At 34.3% G+C, this 11,129-nt stretch overlaps 1 protein-coding gene across 1 annotated transcript; it reads left to right on the forward strand.

Annotated features, from left to right (window-relative positions):
• LOC107647237 (probable 2-oxoglutarate-dependent dioxygenase ANS) lies at positions 1,613 to 7,751 on the forward strand. Its single transcript, XM_016351339.2, has 3 exons — positions 1,613 to 1,821; positions 2,285 to 2,612; positions 7,386 to 7,751. The coding sequence occupies exons 1-3, from the start codon at positions 1,613 to 1,615 to the stop codon at positions 7,638 to 7,640; spliced, it is 792 nt and encodes a 263-aa protein (XP_016206825.1). The 3' UTR covers positions 7,641 to 7,751.

Genomic DNA, 11,129 nt, shown 5'->3' on the forward strand with positions numbered 1-11,129 from the left:
GATGTTTTTGTTTTATTTTTTAAATTATTTAAAATTTAAAAAGATAAAATTAAAATAAGTTAAATTTTGAAATTTGATTAATTTAAAAAATAATTTTTGTCTAATATAAAAAATTTAGATTTTTTATAAAATTAAATAAAAGGATATTTTTTATTTTTTATTAAATTATAAAATTGTTTTTGTAAACATAATAATATAATATATATTTTTTTGAAAAAAATTAAATACTGATCTGAATAATATAATTTATTTGTGGTATTTTTATCTGATACGTATAAATTCATAGTCATACGAAGCAAACACCAATAAAAAGTATTTAAAAAAGGATGTTCCGCACTTTTATTTAATGATCTATAAGAAGGCGGCCACCGCTAAGGCTAACGATGGTTTGATATCAATATACGTATTTAGGTAGCGTTTGGTGGAGAGACAGAGACGGAAAGACCGAGACTGAGAGACAGAGACTAAGAGACAGGGGTTGAAATAAATCTCAGTATTCTGTTTAGTGAAAAATGGGAGACAGGAATTGAAACAAGAATGAAACTCTAATTTAATTTACACAAAGGGTAAAATTAGAATTAATTAATTGAAATGAAAGTATTTTAGGTATAAAATGTTATTAAAGTTTCAGTCTCCATCTCTAAAAATTTCAGTCCCCTGTGTCCCTACTTTTTGGAGGTACTGAAATACTGAAATTTTAGAGACAGAGACAGAAATTTTAGTACTAGTCTCTGAACTAACAAATACGATACTGAGTCTCAGTCTCTCAATCTCTGTCTCAGTACTTCAAAACAAACACTTCCTTAAAGAACAATGAATAGTAAAATTCAAATTTAAAAGTTATAAAATTATTATCCGAAGCTATTAGTTTAATTTTTTTGCTATGAAAAAAAAAATAAATATAATATATATAAGGGTTAAGTACTTTTTTCGTCCTTAAGATCTGGGGTGAAATCAAATTCGTTCTCGACCTTTTTTGTTATTAAAATCATCCTTAACGTTACAAAACGTTATAAAATCATCATTTTTTAAATTTTAGACTAAAATACCCTTCATCATCATCTTTTCCATTTATCCTCCTCACTATACCCTTTACCTCAGCCTCCTCTCTACTTCACTCTCTCCACTCAAATCTTCAACAACAACAATACCAACTATTTTTTTTTTAATTTCAAAAGAATTAAACAAAGCCAACACAGAATCAACAATAACAATATATCCAGATACAAAAATCCATCACAACAACACCAACTATTTTTTTTAATGTCAAAAAAATCAAACAAAGTTAACACAGAATCAACAACAATATATTCAAATTCAAAAATCTATTAACAACACTACATTCAAATTCAAGATAGAAAATTCAAAATTCCAATCCTTCAAACTTAGCAGAGAGAACACAGAAAAGAGAGAAAAAAGAGAGAAGAGAAAAACTCAGAGAAGAGGGGTGGTGTTGCTGCCGTCCATCGCCATCGCGGTTGAAGGAAAGAGGAGGAAGAAGCGACGGCATGGAAAGCTACTGCCGTCGCCGTCGCAGCTGTGGCTGAGGAGAGGACAGATCGAGCGAGGGGAAAGAGCAGAGCCCCTCACCACCAGAAGCTCGACGCCAGTGATGGAGCTCGACGCCGATAGAGCAGCTCAACTTCCAAAAGAAGAAAAAATGATATATGCAAGGGAACCAAATGACATGGAAGGATATGGAAGTGATATTATATATTTCAGAGATCAAAAGCTTGATTGGACAGACAGAATATACCTCAAAGTGCAGCCTGAAGAACAGAGAAACTTCAAAGTCTGGCCAGAAAAACCCAATGATTTCAGGTATATTGTATGTAGATAAAAAGTTTAGGTAGATTATCAAAATTTTACTCTCATTCTTGCCTCTCCCAAAGACACCTATACCAACCATAGATAGTGACTCTGAGATAGAAAAAGTAAACCATCATTTCTAGCTATAAAATTTTAAAATGCTGACAAATTTAACTATAAATGAACAAAATTAGTTTTGTATCTACGAAAGATGGTTTTTATGTGATAAAATTGTCCAAACGTTAATTTTATTCATAGGTAGAAATGACAGATTTTCATTTTTTACAGGTACAAAATTAGTTTTGTTTATTCATGATTAGATTTGTCAAATATTCGGAACTTCTATGGATAGAAATGGTAGTTTACTCTACTAAAATTGTTCTTATATACTTTGTTTGGTTGTAATGAGGGATGGGATACAAAATATTTTAGGTAGACATAATTGTCCCTAATTTGAATGGGTGTCATGATGTAGGACAACTGTAATAGAGTATACTGAAAGGCTAAAATTGCTAAACGAAGTGATTTTGAAGGGCATGGCAAAGTCACTGAACTTGGAAGAGTACTGTCTCTTGAAGGAATGCGGAGACAAAGATACAATGCTCTTGAGATTCAACTACTACCCTCCTTGTCCCATGGCGGATCATGTCCTCGGCCTGAAGCCGCACGCCGACGGATCAACTGTTACTTATCTTTTGCAGGATAAAGAAGTTGATGGCCTCCAAGTCCTCAAAGATAATCGTTGGTTCAAAGTTCCCATCATCTCTGATGCTCTCCTAATTAATGTTGGTGATCAAGTAGAGGTAACAACTCGCACATCCTATATTCTTTGTTACTATGAATTAGGCAAAGCTTGTTCATGTTTACTAGTAAGTGATTGAGTTAACATAGGCGGCTGAACATGGGTAGTAGCTAGAGTGTGTGTCCTTAGAGCATCTATCTTTATTTTGGATCTCACAAAATGATACATTCATATTTGTAGGACCAAATGTTATAAATATTAATTTGAGATTATACGTGAAATTTGTTATTCTAATATTTAGTTTCAATTTAATTTACACTTTATATAAGGTGATAAAATTTAAGTAATTCTCTACTAAAGTGAAGCTGTCTCAGCTCTAGTCTCATTTCATTTCATCAATCATCTCTCTCTAATGCAAAGTAAAATTTGTAAATAATCCACTTCCTGTACATGTCAAATTTAAAATTCCAAAAGCACTCTATTAGATTGGAGATGCTCTTGCGTTAAATAGTTTGGTTCTTTCACCAGGATGGTCTCTTGGTATCATGTTTGGTTATAAACTTATAATAGATAGGACTTAAAATGAGAAACTTTTAAAGGGGTAAAGTAGGAATATTATAACAAAAGAATGAAGACATGGCAGAACAATTTCATCAATCGGCTTAAGGGTCAGTTTGGATATGTCCATATGGCTATGTTTGGTTTGAAGAATAGGAAAAGATAAGATATTAAGAATGTGACACAAAAAAATAGAAGAAAAAATAAAAAGTCTAATTTATTTTTATTTTTTTATTCATACAAAATTTAGAAGAAAAAATAAAATGATAAAAAATATAATTATAAAAATTTGATAATGATAATAAAAAAAATGAAAAAATAAATTGTGTTTCTGTTTAGTGTTTTTATGTTATTTCTGTTAGAAAAGACACAATATATACTAATTTAGTATCTCAAGACACAATGTCTCTTTTTATGTCTTACATGTTAAACACGGAATGGACCTTCTCAATTTTTTTTTCTACAATTGAGGAAATAAAGTGTGATCTCTCACCATTAATTTTATAAGTATGACCAAAAATAAATATGAGAGAGAGAGTAATGAATGGTTAGAGATCACACTTTACACTCAATTTTTTTTTAACAATTGAGAGGATCCATTCCCATATCTATATTTCAACATCATATCCTTAGTTATAAACAGACGCTACTTAAGTGACTTTTCTTAACTTTTAATTTATGAAAAGTTACAACATTAATGTTTGATACAATTTTCAAGACTAATATGCGATTTTCTAAAAATTTATTTAGAGTACTCTTATAGAAAAGTTTAAAAAAATGACTTCTTCTGTAATATATAGTTTTTTTATTACTCTTTCTTTAAAATAAGCACTTTTGTGATTAAAAAAAACAAACATAAAATAATTTATATATAAGTTATTTTTAATATAAGTTTTTGTATTTTAAACTTTTTTTTTTCAAAAAGCTTAATCAAATTGTTTATTCAAGCTAGTCTTTCTTCTTTCTCAATTCCGGTTCTCTTGTCTCTTCTGTCTTACAGCAGTACGGTACCCAAATTTTGTTTTTTTAGTGACTTAAGGTAGATTTGGATTGTGTTTTCATTTTTTAGTATTTTCTGTTTTTAAAATTTTATGAATAAAAGAATAAAAAATAAAAACAATAAAATATCATTTTCTATTTTAAAGGTGGGAACTTTGTCTCTCGAAGGGCAGAGCGGTTTGGAGCTCTCCTAGATGAGTGTGGTTTGATTGATTTGGGAGCTCATGGATCCTTGTACACTTAGTTCAGACATATGCAGGGTAATCGGTTCATCTCAAAGAGGCTGGATAGGGTTGTGGCTACTGATGCTTGGTGTTTTCGTTTTCCGGAAAGCTATGTGGAGAATTTGGCGAGGATGCATTCTGACCACTGTCCCATTATGGTGCGATGTCAAGGTAATGATAGAAGAGTCGGGGTAAAATCTTTTCGTTTTCAAGTAGCTTGGTCTTATCACCCAAGTTTTTCGTCAGTGGTCAGGGGTGCTTGGGACAAGGGTAGACCCAATCCTATTCGTTGCCTTTCTCAGGTCAGAGATGATACTTTGGCCTTTAACCGAAATGTCTTTGGGAATATTTTTAAAAGAAAGAGGGAATTGGAGAGGCGTGTGACCAGTATCCAACAAAGAATAGAGAGAGTTGATGCTTTATCCCTTATACAGGAAGAAAGGGAGTTACAGGCTGAATATAGTAATCTGCTTATGCAAGAGGAGTTGTTTTGGTATCAAAAATCCCGAGAGCACTGGGTCAGATTTGGAGATAGGAATACTAAGTTCTTTCATATGCAAACCATTATGCGGAGGAAGCGTAACAAGGTTCAGGGGTTGTTTTTGGAGGATGGAAGATGGAGTACTGATCCGCAAGAACTCGAAGAATGTGCAATTGGATTTTATAGAGATCTTTTTTGTAATGTGGAACATGTAGAACTTGATGTGATGGGGGATCAGGAATTACCTTCTTTATCTCGTGAAGCTATTGAAAGTATCACAAGAAATGTTTCTAAAGAAGAGGTTAGGAAGGTGGTTATGGGCATGAACTCTTTTAAGGCCCCAGGTGCCGATGGTTTTCAGGCTTTTTTCTTCAAGGAATATTGGGAAGTGGTTCGTACAGAGGTATGGAAACTTGTTAAGAAGGCTTTCGCTGGGTTTGATCTGGATAGTACTCTATTTGACACTTTGGTGGTGCTGATTCCTAAAGTTGATAACCCGTCTCGCATGAAAGAGTTTCGTCCTATCAGCCTCTGTAATGTCATATACAAGATTATAACTAAGGTGGTTGTGGAGAGGTTACGACCTTTTCTACAAGATATTATTGGCCCTCAGGGAGGGTTTATTCCTGGAAGGGGTGCCCCAGACAATATCATTGTAGCTCAGGAAGTTCTCCATTTTATGAAGAAAACCAAATCAAAGAAAGGTGTTCTTACTTTAAAATTGACCTAGAAAAGGCTTATGACAGGGTGAGCTGGGAGTTTTTGGAGCAATCTCTCCTAATGCTTGGCTTTCTAAGTACTATTGTTTCTCTTATTATGAAATGTGTAAAGTCTTCCTCCCTTTCTCTAATGTAGAATGGTAACCGGTTGGATGGTTTTCAGCCAAAGAGGGGTTTGAGGCAAGGAGACCCGATGTCTCCTTATTTATTTGTTATTTGTGTTTGACTCTTGGTTGCACTCTGGGCCAGTAGGAGCGAGGGTTGAATTTCTTGATATCTATGAGGCTGCTTTGACCATTGAAGATGTTTACCGTGATGGAGTTTGGCATTTGGAGAGGATTTACTCTTTTATTCCTAGGGACTTGAGGGAAGACATTCTTAGTTTAGTACATATTTCGGCTTCTGGTCGTGATTTGGGTTGGAGTTGGGAGCACACTCTTTACTCTGCTAAACAAGGATATTTATGGTTAATTCAGAATAAGTTGAATTGGGATAGGAATATCAATTGGCTTTGGCTTTGGAAGGCGCGGGTCCCTGAAAAGTTGAGGCTCTTAGTGTGGCTTTGCCTTCATGATACTGTACCAACTCAATATTTGCGTTTTCGGCGACATCTCTCCTCCTCATCCTTATGTACACGTTGCAATCAACTTCCGGAGACAATTCTTCATTGTTTTCGGGATTGTGAAGTGGTGCGATCAGTTTGGGTTTCTCTAGGTTTTTCTGATGTGTGTTTCTTTGGCTCTCACGAGGTGCACGATTGGTTCAAGCATGACCTCCTCAATGAAGGTTGTTCCAAATTTGCAGCTATAATATGGTCAATTTGGCAAGACAGAAATATGGGTAATTTTCAGGGAGTTTTTGGATTTGCTGGGTCAATTGCATACAAGGCTCGCAGGTGCATGGTGGATTTTGAATATACAACTCAGAATCGAGTGTGTTGCATCCAGGAATTAAAACCTCTGTCTTGGTCTCCGCCAGAACCTGGTGCTTGGAAGTTAAATTGTGATGAGAATGTGAACTTGGGGGATGATTGTGCTGGTTTTGGGGGGGTAATTCGCGATAGCTCCAGTCAATGGGTAATGGGATGCTCAGGAAATTCCTTTGGATCTAGTGTCATCAAGATGGAGTTGTGGAGTATATGGAAAGGTTTGGCTTGGGCTTGGGAGGCGGGTCTTAAGCTTGTTGTCTGTGAGACAGATTGCGCAGCAGCTTTTGAGCTAGTGACTGGTTGGCAAGTTCCACTCTGGCATCTTGAAAAAGAAGTAATACAACTGATCTTTGACTTGAAGTTAAGAAGGGATTGGGATATTCGTTTTGAGCTTATCCCGAGAGAAGCTAATGTCGTGGCAGATCGGTTGGCAAAGATGGGATCTGGAGGTAGCGGAACTGATGAGGTTCACCTTTGGCACCAGCCACCAGAGGTGGTTTGTCCTCTCTTACTGTTAAGAACCTGATTTCTTTTCTTTTTCTTTTCTGCTCTTTTGTTTTTTTCTCTTGGTTGTTCACAAAAAAAAAACCTCTGATCTCGTTTTTGTTTACAAAATTTTAAAGACAGAAATAGCTGAAAATGATAACAGCCCTTGGCAGTTGGCATCCATAATCAAAAGTATTGAGTCTATCTGCGCTGTTTTGAGACAATAAAAAACGCAGCCTTGATTCTTAGTTGTATAGTAATTTTTTCTTGCTTGGGGTTCTGTCTTGAAGGTCCGAGTCTTTACACCTACATGCTGATGGGGTTTTGTATTGGTAATTTACTTGTTTATGATGATGTACTTGCTTGCCTGTTCAGATTTAAGCCTTCTTGATATTTATAAAGAAAAAGTTTAACATAGTCTGCTGAACATAATGAACAGATCATGAGTAATGGAATATTTCGTAGCCCAATCCACAGAGTAGTTGTAAATGAAGAAAAGGACAGGCTTACTATAGCTATGTTCTTCACTCCGGATTCAGATAAAGAGATTGGACCAATTGAGCAGCTAGTGAACGAGTCAAGGCCAAAATCATACACACCAGTGAAAAATTATACCGATATCTTCTTCCAGTATTACCAGAAAGGAAAAAGAGCAATCGAAGCTTCCAAGATTCCACTATGTGAAGCTGAATAGTTTTCCTAATTTAAGTCTTATATATAAAGAACAATGAAACACAAATTTTGTACCTTTATGGGTCTGCCAATTCAAGGTATGTAAAGTTTGATATTCTTGTATTTGTTTGGAAAGAGTTTTGAGGATGAATGATTTGAATAATGGCTGGATACTTCTTTAATAAATATTTATATTAAAATAATTACTTTATTTAATTCATTGAAAATTAATATTTTTTAATGGATAATTCTAAAATCAAATGTGATTTCTAGAGGATATTTTGACGTGGCTTGTATCAGAAAACTAAATTTTAGGGAGTAAAACTACGCAGGGTTCCATCAGCTAGGAAGCAATTATTCTTCAAAAATAAAGATGGAATTGCTTTAAAATTTGGTTAGAACAAGCGTCTCTAACAATATTGGTGATGAGTTTGTATGTTGGCATGGTTTGGTGTGGCAATGATATTTCCCGGCAACGGAGCTAACAGAGAAGATGAAGTACGGCGCGGTTAGGAGTAGGAGTGGAAAAAGAGGTACAGTTGTATTTTTTTATTTTCACGGTGAGTAATAGTGAGTAATCAAATTAGGGCTAGGTTTGAGTAATGTTCTGAGATTTTTTTTTTTTTTGTGTTATTAGGCTTTTTTGTTGCAACCCACATTGTAGTTAGTAGAGTTGGCTGGTACCCTAATTATTTCCCTAGATTTTCTCAAAAAAAATTAGCTGAAAAGAATGGAAGAAGAACATGGAGGAGAAGAGAAAGTACAGGACCAACTCATCCTGCAACTAACTTAAACAACTTGTTTAAAAATTAATTAAAAAATTAAAAAATAAGATTTTTAATAATTAAGATTAATCAGATTTTGAATAATGAGATTAGGCAACATAACCTCTTTTAAACACATATGAAGAACTTAATAGAGTAACCATTGTGTGAACATTAGGAGCTCTCTTATCGCATAATTCGGCCGTTCTCTAGACATTGTGCCACTTCTACAGTGCGCTGCACTGTCGCTACTGTAGGGAGTCCTCAGGCAAGTTGCGCGTGTGTTCCTTCACGTTGCCGCTGCAGGCAGGGGCAGAGCTACAAATTTTTTTGGGAGGGGCTAACATGAAAAATATAAGTTAAGAAAAAAAAATTTTAAATTAAGAGGGTCAAACTAAAAAATTAGAAATTTAGTATGTACAAATTATTAATTTAGGGGGCCACTGCCCTCCTTTTCATCAATGTAGTTCCGCCACTGGCTGTAGGAAGTTCTTGCGCAAGTTGCATGTCCTCCCTCGCATTGCTGTCCTCCATCGTACCGTGCCTTCGCCCTCGCACCATCGTCCTCTATCGCGTCGTCCTCTCTGCCACCATCATTTTTCTTCTTCTTATTTGATTTAGATGTTTTTTCTATGTAATTTAGATATTTTTTGATATAATTAATTTTTTTTGTCTATTGTGGATATTTTTTCAAATGTATTGAGATTTAGAACGTAGATATTTCTTTTAAAAAAAATTTCAATTAAAAAAAAGAAATATTTAAAATCCTTTAAAAATTAATTTAATATAATTTGGATTTTTTTCATGTAATTTAATTTAGATATTTTTTTGTATATTACGAATAGTTTTTTGTTTCTTAATAAAAAATATACAGCCCAACTACACATCTAAGTATATTTTTATCCAAGTCCAACCAAGCAGGCCCAAATTCAACAAAAATCACTTTCATTACACCCGCGTGTACACACGCACATTTCAATAACGCTTCTTCATCTTCGTCTTCGTCTTCGTCTTTGTCTTCATCTTCGTCTTCGCCTTCGTCTTTGTCTTCGCGTTTTTCCTTCTTCTTCGCTTTTTTCCTTCTTTGTCTTCGCCTTCCTTCTTCTTTTCCGCGTTCCTTCTTCTTCTTCATGTGTTTTTCTCTCAATTGTCATTCTTTTATTGTTGTTGTATTTTTTTTTCTCCTTTTAATTGAGGTTCATTTGGATCCAGAAATGAACCGAATTTGGTTCAGATTTAGTGAATACTTAAAGTAGTATCAAGTGAACCTAACTCAATTCATTAATGAACCGAATTCTGTTTAGATTTGAACAAAAAGTGATAAACATTCAAATAGAAAGAAAAGCACATTTCAATTCATTTCTACATGCAAATAAACTCAATTAAACTAAGAGATGAACCGAATTTCTTAAGGAATAACAGATTTGGTGAATACTTAAAAGTAGTATCAAGTGAACCTAACTAAATTCACAAATGAACCGAATTCGGTTCAGATTTGAACAAAAAGTGATAAACATTCAATCAACAAGAAAAACACATTTCAATTCATTTCTGCATGCAAATGAACTCATTTAAACAAAGAGATGAACCGAATTTCTTAAGGAATAAAGATTTGGTAAATACTTAAAAGTAGTATCAAGTGAACCTAACTCAATTCATAAATGAACCAAATTTGATTTAGATTTGAACAAACAGTTAAAAAATTACTTAAAGAATAAAATATTTGGTCAATACTTACCAGTAATATCAAGTGAACCTCAATTAACACACAAATAAACCGAAATTATTTAATGATGGCATCAGAGAAAATCAGAACTAATAAAGTTGTTAGCAAAATGTTAGTGTTATTGGTGATGACGATAACAAAAAAAGAAAATAAAAAGAAGAAAACGTAATATTGGGGAAGAAGGAGGAGGAGGAGAAGGAGGAGGAAGAGGAGGGAAGGAGAAGAACCTGCGTGTGCCAATTTGGAAGAAGAAGAAGAAAAAAATAAGTGAAAAAAATCGCGCAAGCGAAGCCGGGAAACGGACCGCAGCGCAACGACTAGGACTCGTGTAGGAGACTTTGTCGAAAACACGAGGCGGGAGTGCGTCGAAGCATGAATTGACCTAGCGACGTGAACCGATGTAGTAACCAGTCCGAGCCCTAGGTTAGCATTTCAGTTATTCGTATTAACAGCTACTCTAGGAGGAATGTTTTTATGCGGCGCTAACGATTTAATAACTATATTTGTAGCTCCAGAATGTTTCAGTTCACATTTGTGCATTCAAAGGTTATGTGGTCTCTCTCCCCTACTCCACCAAAATTGCAGACATCCTGTTATTTTTCATTTGCATTCTGTTGTTTGAGACCTTGTTCTTTGAAAAGATCGAACGAATGCAGCTATGTTCGACTGATTTTAATTGATTTGAAGAAGAAGAAGGAGGCATATAATTTAAAAAAGAGTAATTACCTAAATCAGTCCTCAAGGATTTTAAAAGCGGACATTTTAGTCCCTAAGAAAAATTAATACATAGATCAATCCCCAAGGTTTTACTCCGGCAGACAAATCAGTCCCCAAAGATTTTAAAAACGAACATTTTAGTCCCCAAGAAAAATTAATGTGCAAATCAATCTCCAACGTTTCTCTTCATTAGACATAACAGTCTTCCGTCCAAAAATAAAATAAAATAAAATTATTATTATTAGATTATTATTATTAATTGCATAATAATATTGTATTATAATTTTTGTATTTTTTGGACGAA

Source organism: Arachis ipaensis, chromosome B06 (assembly GCF_000816755.2).
Source record: "Arachis ipaensis cultivar K30076 chromosome B06, Araip1.1, whole genome shotgun sequence".
NCBI lineage: Eukaryota > Viridiplantae > Streptophyta > Magnoliopsida > Fabales > Fabaceae > Arachis > Arachis ipaensis.

Coding starts and splice junctions, on each gene's coding strand:
- LOC107647237 (XM_016351339.2), top strand. CDS start 1,613: ATGGAGCTCGACGCCGATAGAGCAGCTCAACTTCCAAAAGAAGAAAAA. Junction 1,822..2,284: donor GAAAAACCCAATGATTTCAG/GTATATTGTATG, acceptor GTCATGATGTAG/GACAACTGTAATAGAGTATA. Junction 2,613..7,385: donor ATGTTGGTGATCAAGTAGAG/GTAACAACTCGC, acceptor CATAATGAACAG/ATCATGAGTAATGGAATATT.